This window comes from Melopsittacus undulatus, chromosome 3, assembly GCF_012275295.1.
Source record: "Melopsittacus undulatus isolate bMelUnd1 chromosome 3, bMelUnd1.mat.Z, whole genome shotgun sequence".
Classification (NCBI taxonomy): Eukaryota; Metazoa; Chordata; class Aves; order Psittaciformes; family Psittaculidae; genus Melopsittacus; species Melopsittacus undulatus.
Genome location: NC_047529.1, coordinates 34524482 through 34545173, shown reverse-complemented (window position 1 = coordinate 34545173; position 20692 = coordinate 34524482). Strand labels below are relative to the sequence as shown.

At 38.1% G+C, this 20692-nt stretch overlaps 1 protein-coding gene across 2 annotated transcripts in view; it reads right to left on the bottom strand.

Annotated features, from left to right (window-relative positions):
• ARHGEF10 (Rho guanine nucleotide exchange factor 10) overlaps nucleotides 1–20692 on the bottom strand; it is a 110834-nt gene that overhangs the window by 5429 nt on the left and 84713 nt on the right. For both annotated transcript variants that reach the window (XM_034060674.1, XM_034060675.1), the window contains 3 exons: nucleotides 12606–12748; nucleotides 7136–7310; nucleotides 333–455 (listed from right to left, as the gene is read on the bottom strand). In XM_034060674.1, the coding sequence (XP_033916565.1) occupies nucleotides 333–455; nucleotides 7136–7310; nucleotides 12606–12748 (441 nt within the window). The remainder of the gene's footprint in view (nucleotides 1–332; nucleotides 456–7135; nucleotides 7311–12605; nucleotides 12749–20692) is intronic.

Genomic DNA, 20692 nt, shown 5'->3' with positions numbered 1-20692 from the left:
CTATTTTCCCCAATTCTGGAAGAAAGATTATTTGCATTCTCTTCTCATCCCCCTGTGTTTGACTGTACTCCCTCAGGATTAATGCCTATCCTATTCTTATGCCCCAAAGAAAAACAGTTGTTCCGGCTCAAACAAATGAGACAAAACTAGACAAGTGCCTGAGTACACTGTGTAAAGCTCAGGAAGAACAGCATATATAATTTCATCAGAGTTCAGATATATATCTAAACAATGTAAACAATTTGGTAGGTTTACTTGAACTGCTGTCAGAAGAGAAAATAAATCATAAGTATAAAACTACTGTACTTGATCTGTTTGAAAATTTCACTCACCAGTTACTTTGGGAATCCCCTGCAAGCGTGGCACTGGTAATGCTACTATTATACCCAGGTTTGTTCCAACCATCAATAAGCCATGGCACACAAGGAGGCTGGTCACAGAAACACGTTGCTGCCCTGCAGAGTTCAGGAAGTGCTCTGTTACTTTAGAGCAGTAATCTTTGCCTAGATCAAAGTCACGTCAGTCACACACACAGTCAAGCTGCATCTTCTCATTCAGCAAAGCATTCATCAAAAAGGCAAATATTTTTCTGGATTGTGGTATTAGAACTTTACATACATGACAAGTTAAATACTGTTAAATTTCTGAAACATTCTGTCCTAAACCTCTAAACCACAGTATCTAGAAGTAGACATAGATAATTCTTACACATATACTTTTATATATAGACTGTGTTTGTATATTCTCAGTAATAAAACTGAAAGGCATTTCACTTCGCAGTACTCAACAATACATTGCCATAACACACTACACTCAAGGCTCAAACCTATTCACAATTACTTTTTTCACCTAATTTTTATTCTGTGAAACTGTATCAGAAGTCCTGTCTCCCAGTTTGGGTCCCCCATACAAGAATGGCATTGGCATTTTGGAAAAGGTCCAGTGGAAGGCAATGAAGGCGAGGAGAGTGGAGCACATAGTGTACAAAGAAAGGTTACAAGAAGTGCTGTCTGCACCCATGTGATGGGAGGGTGTGCAGAAGACAGACAGATTCCATTCAGATGTGCACAGTGATCCGATCAGACGGATCAAATTTGGAATGTGGGAAACTTGGATTCTAAGTAGGGAAAAGCTTCTTCTTCATAAGGATGGTCAAATACTGCAACAGGTTGCTCAGAGGTTGTGGAATCTCCATCCTATTAAAAAGATATTAAACATTTGACTGGACAAGTCCTTGAACAACCAGACCTAATTAGGCCTGCTTCAAGAAGGATGGACGAGATGAACTACAGAGTAACTTCCAGTCAAGACTGTTCTATGATTCTGTGATTTGCTACAATGTATTGTTTATAGGATTGTTATTTTCCTAATGAAAACAAAGGTTTTGCTTGCAATGCTTACTATATATGTTCAGATGAATTTTCAAAATGGCCTTGACAAGTTTCACAAATGGAAACTACAGCTTGCCCAGACTTTTGCCATGGCCTAAGTTTATGTGGAGAAGCATTTAAACTCTGCTAGAACTCTCCAACTTCAAGCCCTACATGTTCTTGCATTTAAGATTAACTTTACATGCAAGAGAGCAGTCACTCCCGTCTTCATCACAGCTTTCAAGTTGTTAATCACTTCATCGGTAAGTAGGGAATTTGGATTCCACATCTGGTACAACTTGGATGAACCCACATGTTCCACACTTTGGAAAAGGACCTTAATTATGGTGTGTATCAGAAATAAACGCATTTTCCATCTCGTTCCTTGAAGCTGAGCCAATTCACATCCAAGAATATATGAATTACAGACCCAGTGGGAAAGCAGGGAAGGAGAGGCTTGATTGAAGCCTAAAGCACTCAACTAGAAAGCAGAAGGCAGACCAGGTCAAGCTTTTCCTGACAGAACTTTACAATTAACCCAGCAATGGCATGTTGTAAAATGCATATGTAGGGCAAGACTTGGAATCCCAGATCTGTCTACTCAAACCCACATCCTAAAATACTCTAAAGGCATGATGATTAAGTCACCCTCGGCAGGTGTAACAAGCACGAGTAAGCTGAAGAGGTTCCATCTGCTCATGCAGACCGTCACAGATACCTGTGTTGTTTTCCATAAACTGTAGGTGTTTATGCTGGTAGGACTGCATCATTCCTTCTCAGCTAAACAGTCATGGATGGTCTATGCCTATAGTAAATTACAAGCCTTTTGAAGCTTGGAATTTGCTTTGCGATGGGCTCTTTTGGTTAGTTGTTTTGGTTTAGGTGGTGAGTTTTTTTTGGTGTGGCATGGGTTTTTATTTGTGGGGGTGTTTGGGGCTGTTTGGTTTTGGGGGTGTGTTTTTGGGTTTTTTTTTTTGGGGGGGGAGGGAGTTTAGATTTTCTTAGTTTAAGATATTAATGGGATTAATCTAGTTTCCAAAACAAAGCACAAAAGGTGCTCCTTCAGCACAAAAGGAGTTCAAACTGTGATGCCCAAACACTTCTGTACACTGGAGTTTTCAAAAACTGGTATTTGAATTCCATGATTTAGAGCTAAGGCTTGCTCAAGTTACGTATGACATGCGAGTCCTCTACCACAACCAGTGCCATAGCAAGTGCAAAGTAACTGCAGGTTACCTTAATCTCACTCCATTTTACTTAAAGCTTGTTTTGCAAATTACAAACAGATCAAAGTACAATTTTTAAGCTTTTATCAAAAGCTCCAAATGTATTGTTGCCTCTCAAACCCCACGCAGAAGCATGATGCTCACAATTTAAAACAATAGATCTTTGATGCTTTTTTAGGCATTTAAAATGTAAAATTTTATGCATTACTTCATACTCCAACCCTGAAGCAACTTCTAACCAGTAATTTTTACTAGGTAAAACTGGTTATATGCATTACTCTTTCCATAGGTGAAAACAGCAAATTATCAGCCAGCAGCTTAGAATTTTAAACACTGAGCATAACTGCAGGCATGAACCGTCTATAGTGAGGTCAAATGGAAAACCACCTGCTTTGAAATCCTGGAAAAGCAGGAAACATCTGCATCTGAAAATATACCTTGAAATAGCATATAACAACTAAAAAAAAAATTCTACAAAAAATATTTAAAAAAAAACAACTGAAATACTAGTTTAAAATATTAATTTATCTGCTAGCCAAGGTTTGAAATCCTATTCTTTAGTTTGGGGTTTTTTTGTGACTGATATATTTCAAATTCAGAAAAAAAAATCCAATTCTGCAGAATGCATTATACAGTAAGCACAGAAATTAACAAAAAGGGAAAACAATAAACCTAAATGCCAAAACTAATCAGATACTCTAATCTTTAAAGGACACGTTTTAGATTGCCCTGTCCCAATGCAGACAGAGCTGTTAAACCCTGTAAATAATCTGACCAGAACAACTTTATGAAGAACAAAGCCAGCAATTACACTTATATATGATCAAATGGCTTTATTGCCTATGTTCTGCTCTTTCTTCACCATTCTCAGGTCTCACAACCACCACCAGACTGGTGCTCCCATATAGATCTTCTGAAGCCAGCCATAGGTAGGTACAAGAGCATATTGGTGCATATCCCCTTACATGACCATGCTGCTTTTACTATATGAAAAAATCAGCCTAGTGTACAGATCAATTGGGCTGACCTAAAGTTTCCCCCAGTATTTTTATTGTTTCCCAGTAGTAAAATCATAAAACCACTGCATTTTATGGTCTGGCACCTGGTAGGGTGGGGACAAAAGCAAGCTCTAAGCTTCAAAGCAGAGTTTGTTTTCCACACAGAGGAAATGATACTTCTTTATTTTCTTTGCCTTTCTCATCTGTTTCCAGGAAACACACACACCATTAGGGGATGTATGGATATAATCAGAATACAGCACCTTCAGCAGAAATGACCTCTTTGTTGAACAAGTAACCTGTCATCATCCATACAAGCAATGAAATGATATGCACCGAGGTCACAGTAACCTCTGTAAAAGGACAAACTCTCTTAAAGCTGAAATGAAAAACGTGTTCAAGGATGTTCTTGAATAATGAAATATTGAATGTGACTATGACAAAACAAGTGGGCAGCCTATTCACATACAGCATGATTTTGTTTTTGATGCACTGTGATAAAGGCTGCAAAAAGCTGCCTTTGTTGAGATTTTAACCACAGATCACAAAAGGTCAAACTCTAAGCATAAACTTGCTTTACAAATGAAGTACACTGCATTAGTGGATATATTTGACTTCAAATGTTAATAGATTTGGTTTTTTTTCTGCTGTTTAGTGTGCCCTCTGTTCAGCTAGGAGAGCTGCACTTGGCCACTTGCACTGTTTACTAAAAAGTAAAACAAACTGTTACCTGGACCAATAACAATGACACTGCTCTTTCAACCATTCTATTCATTTCTCATATAGCATTTGTTCTTTTTTGCTCTTTTGTTACAGAACACAAGCTTCTTATACATTATTGGGAAGTATTTCTGATGATATATGAAGTAAAGGTACTGCAGACCGCTCTGGACTAAATATCTACCCCACAGTCGCCTCCAGGACACTGGTTTAATTTCCAGTCCTGCATTCCTACACACAAACTTCCCATAACTCCAGAAAGCAAGAGCACTTCCAGCTTCATTCTTCATAAGTAGACTGCCACAGATTTACAAAGTTACATCCAGCAGATGAAAGATTCTGCCAGACACAGCCTGTTTTTTGTATTACTAAACCTTGCCAAATTGTAAGGACAATCATGTCCTGTGCCATTTCCCTTACACTTTGCTCCCCTGTGATTCTGTCCTGAGGGATTCCCTTCCTTGAGAGGAGAGGTAAATTCCTTCCTCTCCTCTACAACAAGGAGAGCAGACAGTGGTATTTAAAGCAGCCCTCTCCTAAGAACAAAATTGGGAAAATCTAATGCTATGAGGACTGGTTACTAAGGTTATGAGAACCTCCTACTCCTCTATCTGAATTAGTCAGTAAAGCTATCCCTTAAATACAGAGCTGCAATTCACAGTAACCATTCCTGACAGCAACAGGATTTTTTTTTCCTTTTATTTCTACTGTATAACAACAAAATTATTTCATTAATTTCATTGAGTGATGCTCCTCTTATTTACATTGCTTTAAATGAAGACACAAACAACATCTCCAAGTAGCCTATCTGGCCAATATTGTTGTCCCTACTAAAATCTTGGCAAAGTAAGTCCAGCTTCTTTGGAGTTGTATCAAAATCTTACCCTGTTAAGACTCGTGGCAATATTTTGACACCAACTTCTTCTCTTTCATTTTTATACCAGTTGAATTTTTACTTGTCTGTTATTTTTTGCATATTAAAGAATTCCTGTTGGATTTCAGAAAACTACTGGAGCTGTTTCCTTTAGAAATAAAAGTTCTGTAAGTCCTCAGTAAAGGCAAATATGCATCTTGTAAATACATGTCTGTTTAATTCGTTTTCTGTTTCACTTCGGGGTTTTTTGATTTTTTGTTGTTTTTTGTTTGTTTGTTTGTTTTTTTAAATCTCAGGATATACTACACAGACCTTGATTTATTTTTTGTCTGCTTTTAGTTCCAAAAGGTCCTTACTGCCTTATTATGTAAATCTCCTAGTCCTCTGACTTTTAGCTTTTGTTCTTGCAGCTCTGTTGGGATCATACAAGCAGCCCCAAGAGCTGCTTTGCAATAACTGAATTTCATTTTTAGAATGGATTCTCCCTTGGAACATTGTAATAATGTTCTACTCCTGAAATAAATTTCCATTTCCATTCATGGCATGCTGTCTGTAAAGATACTGAGGGAAAAAAAAAAAAAAAGGAACTCAAATGGGTAAGAGTGACACCAAAGAGATATAATTAGCTAAAGCTTTTTTTAAAGAAGATGGTTTGTTACATCAGCAGTTTTATTGCCATGGCAATAAACATTAAACCTAATTTTTATGAAGTTTTTATACGCAAAAAAATGGGTAAAGGAGGCCCTACTTCCCTTCCCCCCCCGGTATAAACAGCAGAACATAATCAAAGTTAATTTTTTTACAACTGATTTTGATTTCTTTGCATAACTGATGAATTTAATCAAATCACTTATTTGAAAGATGGCCCTTTGCTGCTGTTCAGTGTTGGAACTACAAACACCACACATAAAAAACACCCTGTCGCAAATGCAATATAAACAGACACAATTTAAAATAGACCTTATTGCAAAGCTAATGTCATCTGAAAAAAAACAAGAAAAGAAGACAAAGACTGAGGAAGTGAAGCACTTTTGAAGCAAGATTTATACCTAACTGTTGTAAGAATATAATCTCAGTGTGTGAAGGGCTGGGTTCTAGAAATGAAGTGATAAAGCTGGTGCACATTGCCCATAAAAACTGCAGCAGCTCAGGGAGAAACAGAGAGAATGGTTGTCATCTCATGGAGAACTTATGCTCAGCCACACCAGCATCACTTTTCTGTCTGTCTCTTCTGCTAGCAATGCCACAGCTCCCACCTGATGTGCTTGCTGATGCTCGGGTCTTCGTCACTCATTTCCAAAACTGATACAGGCCAGTGCAACTGTCTCTAATAAGCTTCTGTTTTAAAACTTTTAAAGATCTGTTAAACTTTATCTGAGCAACCACAGGTTCCATCTTTACTTACACGATCAACCTCTTAATTCAACGAATTAATGCTCCAACCAGCAAAGCACTGAACGCACTCAAAATGGCAGCATGTGAGCACTTCACCTGAGTTCACTGGGACTACGGATATAATTAAAAGTAAGCAAGTGGATTTTCCAAATCCTACGCAAATGGACTCAATTATAGTAAGCTCCAGATGCAAATACTAAACTCTGCAAAGCAAACACATTTTCATGGTAGACTCCATTGTCCTGCTGCTTCAGTTACCAAAAAACACCCCAAGCCCCTACTTGAACAGAAGAATCCACCTGCTTATCTGTATAATTACATTTATAACCTCTGAGGACAGCTGCTACTCAACCAGCTCACTGCACACATTGTTCTTCTGGGCAGGCAACAGGCTGTGATTTATTAAATCAAATAGCCATGAGATGGCTATCAGACTCAAAGTCCTAGATGGACCTTCTGATTCTGTCCTAATCTACAATACTCTGAAGAGTGTTGTATGTAACAATGATAAAGACAAAACAAAAATGTTATCACTTGATGCAATTCACCTACCTGGTAACATATTGTGAACAGGTGTGGCAATGTTAATATCTTGAAGGTGTTTCAGTGTCTCAGTGTGGAACAGGCGAAGCGTAGATCCAGATGTGAAGGCAATCCAGACTCCCACTCCAGCAACAGCCATGTGGGAGATGACCATCCCTTCCTCTTGATGGGCTTCAAAATGGCTCTGTAAGAAAAACAGTAACTCTGGGGGGAGATGCAACTGAGGAACATCATTCAACCTTCTTTATCAGCTTCTTAGTGCATGAATTGTATCTCTGTCCTCCATGTCAAGGGCATGTGTCCTGTGCTCAAGTTACGTTTTGACAGCTGCATATGATGTTTTAATTTTCATGGTACCCTTATTTGAAAATACATCATCATTAGCATGGAAGGATTCTCAGCCTAAAGACAGAATGACTTCACAGCAACTTAAGATACTGAAATTATTAAAATTATTATATGGTAGGGGCTGGTAGGCTTGCAACAGCTCAAACTTAAAAGGCAGTTCTATCTCTTTATTGATACTCCTTTGAGAAAACTACCACAGATGAAGTGCAGATGAGTGAGCAGATTTCTTCCAAATATGTTACTTTTATCTATAGCAGAACTCCTCTTCAAACAATAAAAAAATGTCTTCTGCTCTGTTAGGTGGTCTTTTCAGAACACAGATAATAAAATCAAGGAAAAAGTAATTTTCAGAAATAATAGATAATTTGTGAATATAAATACACAGTTATTTGCTCACCTATGTACATAACAATGTGAGCCTTAATACTGTGTCTTGCTTTTTGACTCAGACATTTCTGATTTTCAATAGTATTAGTTTGGGTTTTTTTTTCTGTCCTTCAAAATATTGATACTTCTCATTAGAAGCAACAAAATCCATCTCAAGGTAACAGAAGATTTTGAGGATAGATGTTTCCCTTGATCAAGTGCCTTCCCAGTTAAAACTTCCGCATGGCTCTCTGAAGGCCAAAACCTTTCTACATGGCTCTGCGAAGACCAGAACCTTTCAACATGGCTCTACAAAGGCCAAAACCTTTCTACACGTCCCTGTCAATCTGCAAGACAGATCTGTAGTAAAGTTCTTTAATTATTAACAAAACCTAGGGATTTTTTTCCCATTTTATATTGAAAGTAAACTGCCTCTGAAGTTAAACACAGCCTTTTAATGTTGTGCCAGCTATTATGAAATACAGAGAGCTATTATGATAAACATAAAAGTTCCTTGGCTAAGTAAATGACAAACTGTTCCTTGAACAGAAATCTTTCTAATGGTCATGAAAGTAAATATCTGCTCTAATATTCATACTACATAAAGTACACCTAAATTTTCTATACATTGTAATTAAGAACTACATTTAGTCATTTTGCACCAAAATCTAAATTACATGTTGCTCTGGATAAGCTCTTAGCCTAAGGCAGCTATTTTTTGAGTATATCAGGGTTATAGATACACTGTTCAAATTCTCCATCTAAATTCAACAACCAGGCTAAGATCATAGATAAATAAGAGAAGTTTAATCTTTCACAAAGTGTAACTTTTGATATTATACTTAGTAGGCACTTAATATTCTTTTCATGCCTTATTACTCCATAAAGTAGTGCTTTCCACTGAGAAAGTAGCTGTTTAAAAATGAGACTTTTTTTTCTTTTCATCTGTTAACGCTATTCTGCATATGTTCAGGTTTTAGTAAATGAACAGAAACATTTCTCTTCAGCTGTTAGGCAGTGGTTCAAATTCTGAGTGTTACTATATTACTTTTTAACTCTCTGAATAACACCACTGTGGAATGCAAGGTAAGCACATCTGGCAGGCACATTTATATTCACTGTTTTCCTCATTCTTTACCAAATGATATACACAATTTGAAAATCATACAATTTATTCAACAGAAGAACTCACCCATGACCAACATCTTTCAAAGCCAGAACAGCTCTTTTGACCAAATTTATTGATACTTCCACAATGCAAAAACCTTTCTTATTGAAAAAAGGCTTTTCAAAGACTAATTTCTGTTTACAGACTCACACATCCATACAAAGATGACCAACTGACTTTTGAAAACTCAGGGACAGATCCCAGGCCACTGAAGTGAACCTGATCAGCAACTTGCACTGTTTGAAATTATAAGAACAAAGCAGATCCTAAGAAATTAATTTTCTCTAGAGCTCTCTGACCACAGCTGACAATTCTGCTGGTGCCACTGTAAACAACTTGTACATGCATTTTTGTCACATTCCAATTTATCAGCCAACTCATTCTACTCCCACTTAGTCTGTCCTGCCACTGTACAGCTGTCCTGGGTTCAGCAGCAGTACAGAATCACAGAATCCAGTCATTTTTCTTCTTCTTAGTAGCTGGTGCAGCTCTGTGTTTTTGACTTTCGGCCTTGGAACAGCACTGATAACACCGATGGTTTTAGTTGCTGCTCAGTAATGTTTAGTCTGACCAAGGACTTTCTGAGTTTCATGCTCTGCCAGGGAGGAGGGAAACCTGGGAGGAAGCAGACACAGGACACCTGACCCAAACTAACAAAAGAGGTATTCCATACCACAGCACATCATGCCCATTGTATAAGCTCAGGGCAGTTACCCGGAAGGGCGAGATCACTGCTTGGTTGGGCTGGGTATCAATTGGCAGGTGATGAGAAGTTGTATTCTCTTCCCTGGTTATTTCCCTTATCATTATCATTGGTGTTAGCAGTAGTGGGTTTGTGCTATATCTTAGTTACTGGACTGTTCTTATCTCAGCCTGTGGGAGTTACATTCTTTCAATTCTCCTCCTGATCCTTCCAGGAGCTGCGGGGAGGAAGGGAAGAAAGAGAGGAAGGAAGAAGTGAAGAGAGAGAGACTGCGTGGCTGAGTTTAAACCACGACAACAGCTGTCTGCTGAAACACACAGACACATTTAAAGTAAAACTGTCAACACCACAAGAAGCATGTAAAAAGAACTACTCTTCTCATTCAAAGGGACTTCCTATATGGAGCAAGAACATACAGCAAACCTGTATGTTCCTTTACAAAAGCACAAGCTTTTGCATGAAGGATAACTTTGACATGTTTCAATTACATGTCAATCTGAAAACCAGTATCTGGCCTTTTTCTTCATTTTTCTTCTCATAACAAGAAATACAGATACAAAGGGACAAAAATGTCTTATTCCCTTTGTTAAAAAAATAAAAATAAATAAATTGAACTTAATTTTTCCTTTCTCTTCTAGTTTTTATACCTACATTCCTCTCTAGTCAGAGCCCAGCTTTTTCTCCCTCAGGCTGCCTCATTCAAACTCTGTAGCAACCGGAGAGCTGCAAAAGATGCTCCGGATGCCACAGCCAGCCTGCCCAGCAGCACAGCCCCACTACTTTATAAAGCTCACTATTGTTTCAGCAGCACTAGGCATAGCTGAAGTATTTCTTTTGAGGGGGTGCTTGATTGCGCCAAGAACTGAAACATGATTTCTCAAGCTTCACAAGAGATGCATAATGGCACCACTGTCCACAAGGGTGGACAAATGACTCTGGGTGCACAAATGACTTCTACTACTTTAAAGAAGTTACAGTACTCAGGCAACATACACTTATGTTATCAGGATTTTCATTTGTTTTGTTTATTCAACTGAACATTTCAGAGTAACTCATGTATAGTTGGCCAAGTTTTAAAAACAAGACAAAACAAACCAGGATGGAATGCCATTCAATTGGCGACTTTATTCTGCTGAATACTCTGGCATTATCTGTTGTTTTTAAACAAACTCATACTGCCTTTGCAGATCATAAGGGTCTACAGGCACAGAGATCACTACTGGATCAAGGTCAGTACCAAAGAGCAATACAACTGTCAGATCTAGGTATAAGACTAAGGACTAATTTGTTCTTCACAGGAAGAGTGAAGATATAACAGCAACTGATGTGTTTCTCCCATGTCTCTTGCCAAGGAGATTGAGGCATTGTGCCAGTTTGAGGCACTGTGCCAAAAAAAGACATTTCCTAAAACATTCTCTTACAGTAACATATCATTAAAACAAGTGAATTGAGAGCCTTATTTATATCAGAGGAGATAAAAAGCAGGAAAAGTAAGTAACATCCAAACCTACAGGATTCCAAATCTGCTATGGAATAAAGATGACCCTCAGATGACCTGTGCCAAAACAGCCCAGCCCAATCTGCAGCCTTACCACCAAATCTAGGAAGGGCTTTGTCATAGAATTAGGCCAGAATCGCCAAACTTATTTACACAGATCTGGCTGTACGTAACCACCTCACACAGGAACAATCTGGCTGCAATCTCCTACTGTCACTATGTATTTTGTAGTAAGAATCAGAGATTCATCATCCAAGTCTGTAGGACAGTAACCAGGTTCCCAGCAGCTACCCTGCCCCCACAACAAAGCTAATAAAATTATGTTTCAAGCACCTATCCACATCACTCTTCCAGAAATCTTTCCCTCATCATACCATTCAAATTATCAACAAAACAAGCCTTAAGGAAAAACAATGTAGGAAAATACATGTTCCGAGCATCTGCTTGATGAAACAAATCTCTCAGAAAGTACAGATAAAGACAGAGGAATTAGAATGTTAGCTATTTCCCTGCAAACCCATGACAATGACTCACAGAATCAATTGTACCAAATAGACAATTGTTGGGAGAAAACACGATCATCAATGAAACAAAAAAGCAGCAACAAAGCACACAAAGAAGGAGGCTGTGAGCTCATCACAACTCCTGTTTGAAAGAACTTCATGGCTGTAAACATCATGCAACTCAGTGTAACTGTACTGTAGGTTGAAGAGAGATTTAACTCCTAGTGTTTCATAAACTCTAAACGTTAGACCACTAAGACACTCTTTTGGTGGAGGCTGCACGTTTGACAGAAATGAGGGCATAACACTTGCTGGAAAATGTGGTGACAAATATGAGCTTGTATCCTTAACACTCCTCTCCTTCCAGAAAAGCTGACATTTTAATGATTATTCATTGGGATCATGGTATGTTTTGGGTTGGAAAGGATAATGTTCTTACATAAAGCAAATTTCTGTAGGCTACTGAAATGCAAAACTCTGAAGAAATGCACTGAAATCATCATAAGGTACAAGTAACATCTAACTACATAGATGCGGTCTCTTAATTAAACCTTCTTCTGGAATTAACAGGAATTCCTACAGCCACCCACTTCTTTGCTGCCTTTACTCAGAACTCATTTTTAAGCGCACCTCTTGCCCCAAATACTCTGCAAGTTCTAAGCACCTTATGGAAACCTGGGGGAAACAGAAGCAAACCTAAGTCTAATGAGGCATCAGCAGAGAGCACTATGGCAGAATTTCAAACTGTGGAGAGTGACATTTAACAGAACTGAAAACATCTTCCATTAAAAGCTTTGTGAAATGTAAAGCTTCTTAAATAAATTTTAACATTTAAAATTTACCACTTATACTTCACAGCATAGTATATGAACAATGATTTTAAAAGTGTTTACCTCTATGGAATGTGTCACAGTGCTGATTATAAAAATTTGCCCACCACATGCAGCCCAAATGGTCTCCTCCATCACAAGCAGACTTCTAACAGGCAGAACCCCCAGTTTAACTATCTTCTGAGGTTCTGTGTTCCAAGTCCCATCTTCAATAAAAAAGAAGAACAAAGGTTATTCACAACAAAACGGTAATCTTTGTTTTAAAACAGTTTTGAAAACACAGTCTCTCAAACCTACCTACTGCTCAAATCCCTGCAAGCTGCCACATCAAGCTACACTGCTCTTTATGTATGTTTAATTTTAGCTTCCATGGTAAGTATGTACAGGTAATACAATATTAAGGGGAAAAAACAAAGCCAAACACTCATGTATTTGTTTCTTGCAGATTTTATCTAGATTAACTGATAAACAAGAAATCCACACTGCTGTTCTGTTTTCCTTTCCAGAGAAAATACAGCTGGAAAGCTGTTGGTATAATTTCCCCCCACCCAGAAGGAGCTCACAACCAAACTATTTCAAGTTTCTAACTAGGACAGAATCATCTTTCATCTGAAAAGTAGTCAGCAAGATTTGTGCTGTAGGTTCTAATGAGCTCAGAGGCCTCTCTAAAAGCACATGGATGGAATGAACTTCCTGCTACTAGATTGAAACTTAATCTTGCACCGTATCTTCACTTTTCCTGCCTCCTCCCACCACCCCTCCCCCCCAGCTATAGCTCACATTGTTTTCTGTGGAGTGTATTTGGCAGATCCAAATTAAATTATGCATGTGTATGTGGTGCAATCAATTATTCAGAGACCTGATAAAACCTGCACACCATGTCTTACTGCTCTGGTCACTCTCACTTGTCATTTCTTTGAGCAAGGATTAGCAGGTTATTTCTCTCCAAAATTTAGGAGCTAGCAACACAGGCTTCTTGAAATAGTTGCAGCTACATCTTTTATAGATACAGATTGACAGACTAAATATGTGAATAATAATTTTAATACTTTTAGTTTATTTCTATCGCAAGCACTCATTGACATAAGGTCTCAAAGGCTGGATTTCTATCCACTATACTTTAGTAATATCAAAATCTGTTGAAGTATCTGCTTTTAAATTGAGATAAATATGTCAAAAGACCTTATATCCTCCCTTTAAAGCCTGCTACCTGCAAAATGTAAAGAGAAGTTTTCCATCAACACCAGTTTCAACTGATTAACTGCTTACATTTTGATTGACAACACCAATGTAAACACATCTTTAGTCAAGCACTGAAGTACAAGGTTTTTTTATTTCCCCCCTGGTAACAAGTGTATCTTTTATTATTTGCTTAGGCAAAAGGGTATGAAATCTCCTGCTTCACAATAACAGCAGAAAGACAACAGTCATAAGAAGCCTCAGCTCTGGAGCACTTCTCATTGTTTCTGCCATCTGCACGATACAACCTTCTCTTAGTCATTCTCAGGATGTAGCTCTCTTCTGTAAGCATCTTTGTAAAAATGACATCGAGTTTCAGGCCATCTAAATAATTTTCATTATTTTAGTTTGCAAGTAAGAAGAGTGCTTCCTGTTATTAGCCTGAAACTCTCCCAGCAATCTCAAAGTCACTCCATGTTCTTCATGACTCATATGTACCATTAGTAATAAAGAAAATTCTGAAAAGTTTCATTTGCTAGCAACCACATTATCTTCAGATTCTTAAGTGGAGGCTGCCCATACCCTGCGAATGTTGTAACCACTGTAGGCAGTTCAGTGCAAAGCCTTCAGAGAGCAGAGCTGTGTGCATGTGTGTAGCACAACTTAACAAAGTCAGGATGACTGCAGAAGTTGTAAATGCAACCAGTACATAGCACCCTCGTTTCCTTTTTAGGGATAAACCCAGCATAACTCTAGTACATTCTTATTGTATCTTCTGAAGGATAAAGATTCTTCTGAAAGATAAAGTTGTATTTTCACAATGAACACCACATTAATGTACAGAACAAAAAAAAACCCAGCACATTAATGGAACTCAACAGCTCTCTTAAATACCTTCAAGCTATACATTACTCTATAAGATACAGCTGATACTGAAGTGACAGGTGAATAAGGATTCTCAGGACTCCAACTGTGGACTCAGACTTAGATTTTATTTAAATTTAATTTCAAGCATCTAATTTTTTTATTTTTTATTTTTTAAATCTGGATCTTTGTGCCATTAATTTCCATGCAACTCCTCAGATGGCTGATCATTAGGCTGTTACCTTTGTTCAAGTCTTATTTAAAAGTATTATCTAACATGGAATTTTGTGCAAAAAGGAAAATTAGTAATGGTGCCAGGTGGATGTCAACTGCAAAATAAAAGTTCTAAAAGAATAGTGCAAGGTAAGAAGGCGAGTTCAATATTACCAGTGTTATGAATGCTATCAGCATTATAAATATTTGATTCAACAAATACAAATATCAAAACTCAGTTCACACAAACCCATTTTCTGTTGGTGCTGTTAGCAGAGTACATAATCGAATTAGCCTTCAGAGTTCAGTGGGATTGGACATATGAAAAAGGTGAGATAGAGATCTGTCTTTCATGTCACTACGACTTCATGCAGAGAAACTGCAATCCCACTTGATACATCAGCTCTGGGAAAATCCAAAGATACCCAGACACCCTAGCCATGCGATATGGCTATTCTGTAATACTTTTTTATTTCTTCCTGCAAATGTTGCTGTATTCCAGATCAGACAGCATCTGAGACAAATGGGGCAGAGGGGGTGGAAGGCCAGGGTAGGCAGGGGGAACTCTCTAGTCTGGTAATTAGGGCAGTATTTGAATGATGGGTCAGCTGTGTTCTGGTCCCTGCCTCACTGAAAGCTTCATTAATTATACAAAGTGGAATGGCACCAGGAGGAGAAATTAAGCACTGTGCATCTCTCTCTTATTTTGTGGCAGCCAGAGAAATCTCTTGAGATTGGGAAGCACAAGTACAAATCCTCTCAAGCAAGGCAGGGGATTAAGCCTGTTAATCCAACTTACTTCAGTGAACACTTTAACCACAGCTGCTGAATAAAAGCAAGATCACAACTTCATGTTGCTGACCAAGAATTTTATCACTGATCACCAAAACTGCTTAGCAAATCTGTGTCTAGTTCACAAGTTGATGCAAGACTACATAAATCACACCTTTAAGAAAACATAATACTCTCCCACCTCTCTCTTCAGCTCTCTCCAGACCCTATTCAATACCTGCCTGCACAGACTTCATGCTCGATGTTGGTCATTTCATGTTATGTGCCTGATACAAAGTTCATTGCTTCTAAAATCTAAGTGAAAAGAAGTATTATCTCTACTTTACTTGTGCAAACACCTGGGAAGTCAAGATATACTTATGCAAGCAGGCTCAACAACTGGCACCATCTATGTATTTTAAAATTAGGTGCAGCACTTGCAAAAGATATGGAACAGCTTTGTTTGATGTTATAAATCCTTGGTTAGTTACGAATTTAAGAAAAAAGAAAAGAAGCAAGAAGAGTAGCTAAAACTTTTGCCAACAAAATCTGAAGGTGTGCAATAGAACAAAGACAGTGCAAGGAGCCAAGCAAACTATTTTTTGAAAAGAAGGAATTGAGTAAAAGAAAAATTAGCAATGGAGATGTATATAATGTGGCCCCTGGAGACCTGGCTGGAGAATACCTACAGGAGAGCCCACAGAAGCGTGGCTTGTCTTAAATTCTGTGCAACTGATGCCTTATGTTCTGCAAATAAGCACAGGCTTTATGGTCATCATTGTTTCTAGAATGCTAAAAAGCCATAGACAATAAAGTCTTCTAAGCGTATAGATATTGAACGAGATGCAATACGCAGCACATATATCTTCTAACCAGAGGCGAGTCTGTATGTGGAAAAAAATCAGTAGTCTGCACCCTGAATAAATACAAGATTGAAGCCTGACACTGGTGGAAACAGGAAGGAAACAGTGGGAGGATAGGGGTTTTCCTTCTGCTTTGTTAGAAAAGCTTATACACGTAATAACACATAAAAATTACTTGCAAGTTTTAGCTGACCAAGATCTTAACCTGACCACGTCAAAGCAGGTATAGACTCTCACTACAGACACACCAAATGCCTAGTACACAGGACATGACAATCTCAGGCAGTTTCTATAACATTAATGTAACAGAATATAGGCATCTATATGAATTGTGGGTACAACTATTTGCAGCAATGAGATGCATCTCCAAAATCTGAGAACAGGGTCAAATACTAAAACAGTTCTAGGGGCTTCTAGAAATAAGATGTCATAACTTCTGATATGTGGTTTTTAGATAAATACTTAAAACATGAGAACATAGTTTTTAGCACTGTTCTGTCAATGCACTAACAGATCTGTGTTATGCCACCATTTGTGATATCGTTTGCAAGTTCTAGCTCTCCAGTAGTTATGCACCATAGTTTATACTCCAGTGTTGAACAGTATCTTGCAATGCCTGTATTGGACATCAAAGTAAGGTACCTTATGCTTATAAAATATTTCTATGCCTTTAAAGAATAAGGACATTATTTCCATTAGTGCATTTTGCTATTAGTCTTGAGATTTTTATGAATTTTAGAAAATCAGTTATCCTTCTAGTCATTTAAATTTAAACAGATAGGAAAAGTTTTAACCAATGTTCATTTGCTCATTTTATGGGACAGAATGTTGGCTATTTATCTTTCTGTGGTTTATTTCCATGAAACTTAAGGGAAATATTATTTTACAATAATTTATTTATAAGTTTATAATTATTTAGAATATTTTATTAATATTTAGTATTCTGAATATTTGATGGTGCTCTGAAGTCTGATAATCTAATAAAACATAGTTTATCTTTCAAATTTTTTTAAAGTTTGTAGTAGTTTTTTCTTTGTGGCTTCAACTGAGCTGAAACAAACATGCTTTTTCTGTTGGTAGTTCCCTTTCTGGCTTAGCAGTGCTATTGATGCTTTCAACAGAGCTGCCAACACAGCCCTGGGAACAGTGGTTGTTGGTTAATTTGTGCAGTGGAGCACAAACATTTTTTCCATCACATGGCACATAAACCAGCACTGTTCAGGAGTAAGATGGTAGCTACAGAAGTAAAAACATAAGCACATTTTGAAGTAAGATGAGACACTCAGGTCTGTTCTTCTAAACAAGGTGTAACCAGGAATTCCTGTGCTACACATGCATATAGTAATTTTTGCCTACATATGAAAAAAGTTTTCATGTTAAACAGCTGACAGAGTTCTACCTAGAATTGTAAAGAGGGGTGGTGCTGGATGTACCAGCATGAGATACACAAATAAAACCAACAAAATTGTCAACATACTTCTGGTAACAAGTATTAGATGATACTGCTAACAGTGATTACACAGTCAAGACAACAGTATTTATTTCTTTTTAAGTATCACTGCTGTAGTCCTCTCCCTAATATCATTCCCTACTTTTCACAGCAATAGCTCTCACCTTGTGTACTTTAAGTGGCAGATCATGTGCCAGAACCACACTCTTCAGACGCTCTGGAAAAGCGCATGGATCCATTCAAGCTCTAAAGACTGGCATGGGTGCTTTACATTCCACATATTCCTCCTTTTCCACATTGGTCAAAGTACACAATTGTCTTGCCAAATGGATCGAGGTATCTTGCTACTGAACTGACCTACTACCCCTTCACTATTTTAACTGTTTTCCCCCTTACTACTTAATTTCCTTTCAGTTTTGGTCCTTTTCCTTTTTATTAATGCTCTGATGGAGATTCCACAACCTCTCAAGGAAACCTGCTCCTGTGTTTGGTCACCTGCGCAGTGAAAAAGTGTTTCCTGATGTTCAGAATAAACCTCCTGTGTTTCAGGTTGTGCCCATCATTTCTGGTCCTGTTACTAGACACCACTGAAGACACCCTAGCTCCATCCTCTTTCCACCCTCCTTTCAGATATTTACAAACACCGACAAGGTTCCTCTGATCTTTCTCTTCTCCATGCTGAGCAGCCCCCAGCTTTCTCAGCTTGTCATTACTGGAGAGTCCACATACTTCATCGTTGGAATGGCCTTGTGCTGGACTCTCTCCAGTATATCCATGTCTCTTACACTGAGGAGCCCCTAAATTGGACTCAACACTCCAAGTGCAGCTTCACCGGTGCTAAGGGGAAGGATCACTGAGCATGTGAAGCGCTGCGAATTTAATTCTAGGGGTGAATGTGCAAGGTCTATGACTTTGCTGTGGGTGCTCTAGACACAAGTGAAAGGCTTCTCATACCAAATACGTGCTGAAAGGATAGGTACTGCAATCAAAGCAACATGTCTGTTTTGTGCATCTGTTCTCTGATCTTAATCAAACTCTTTCTGAAGCTACTGACATTTTAATTTTTGCCACAATCATTCTGAGTTTTTATTTTCTTTTTCCTGTTCCTCTCCATACTTTTTACAAGACTTCATGGAAAGGAAGCAGTTCTTCTATCAACATACAGAAGAAAGGAAGCAGCTGGAACTGACTACAGAATATCAGGAACAATACACCTATATTATATAAAGATTGTGGCTTCCCTTTCCTAAGATACTTTTGTGAATGGAAGTCAAACAAGCACTGACCTTTTTGCTATTACATCACTCAGAAAACACATCTGCTGGGCTGTCTGGTATCATCACACAGGGGTTTTGTTATGTTTTTTAAATGAAACCAGTACAATTACTTTTTCCTTAACATCTCTTAGAAGTGCTTTGCCTGGAAATATTCCTAATAATTCAGCCTGAGACAAACATTAAATACACAATATTTCAGATTGGTAACTGTTCAAGAGTTAAAGCAATGTAAACAAGTTCAAGTCAGAAACTTTACAACCAGCATTGCCACCACTCCTATATATAACAACATTTAATGCTTTAGCTGTTTCACCATTCCTTAAACTAGTCTTCTTGCCCCCATAAAATTAAGGATTACTGAAAATAATTATCAGGGTTCCTATTTTTTAGGATTAATATATTAGCTGACCTACATCCTGGTCTTTCTGTGAAATTTTAATTTATACTCAAATATATTCAGGCTTAAGTACTTTTTAACTGGTAAGTCATGACACAGAGATACAGAAGTATCAGTATAATTACCCACCATAAAGGAGGGAATCTCACTGTGCACCTTCAACTCTCCCACTAACACAGCATGTGTTCCTCAGTTTACTAGACATCCTTCCCAGTTTCCATTTTAAATTACTTCAAGTCAAGACTTCCTGCAGTCAGCATGCTAGTGGCTGTTGATCTGACAAAGTTCTCTAATGAAGAAAGTCAGAAGAAAGTGCCCTCTGTTTGCAAACAAGCTGGATATTCACATGCATTGAGCCATCTGAAAACAGGAGGGATTAGAGCTATTTGGGTACTGAAACTTAATGACAGAATTCATGGGTCTTTGATTACATACATGAAGGCATCATTGATCCACTATACTTTCTGCCCAGAGAGGAAAACACAAGGATCACAACTCATTCATGCAGGCCCATGCAGGCTGCACAACCATTTTACCTGTGCATCCCATAGCATTTATCTTTCTCAGGCTTCAAATAAAGAAGCCTTGTAACACAGTGACCATATTTCACATTGACTTAAGTCATCCTTTAATTTCCTTTATGCTAATAGTCCAAAGATCAAGTTGAAGGCCACGGCTGGAAACTAACCCCTCTGTAGAACAGAAGGTGACCCTGATGAATTGCACAGAGCTCTCTAGAGGCTGTATTCCCCCTTCCTCCTGTTTCTCCACTTGGATTCCTTTGTTTGGTAAAATAGGTCAGTGCTCATAAAAACACCCCTCCAGGGCTCACTGTCTCACATGACCACCACAGCCACCTCTAAGGAATATCAATGTTAACACAGGAACAGCTGATCTGCACAGCTTTCATGAGGCATGTAGAACTTAAATAACACAGACAGACCCACCTGTAAGGAAAGGAACTACAAGATGAGTCGGAAAAACATGAACATTTATTTCCCATCTCAGAGCTTCAGCAATTCTGAAATACAGCCTGTTGCAGTCTCTGCAACAAAACTCCTAGTTGCACAAAACTCCAGCTCATGAAGTAATTCAGCCTGGTTAACAGCTATGTCCTGTGCTTAACATCCTCTATA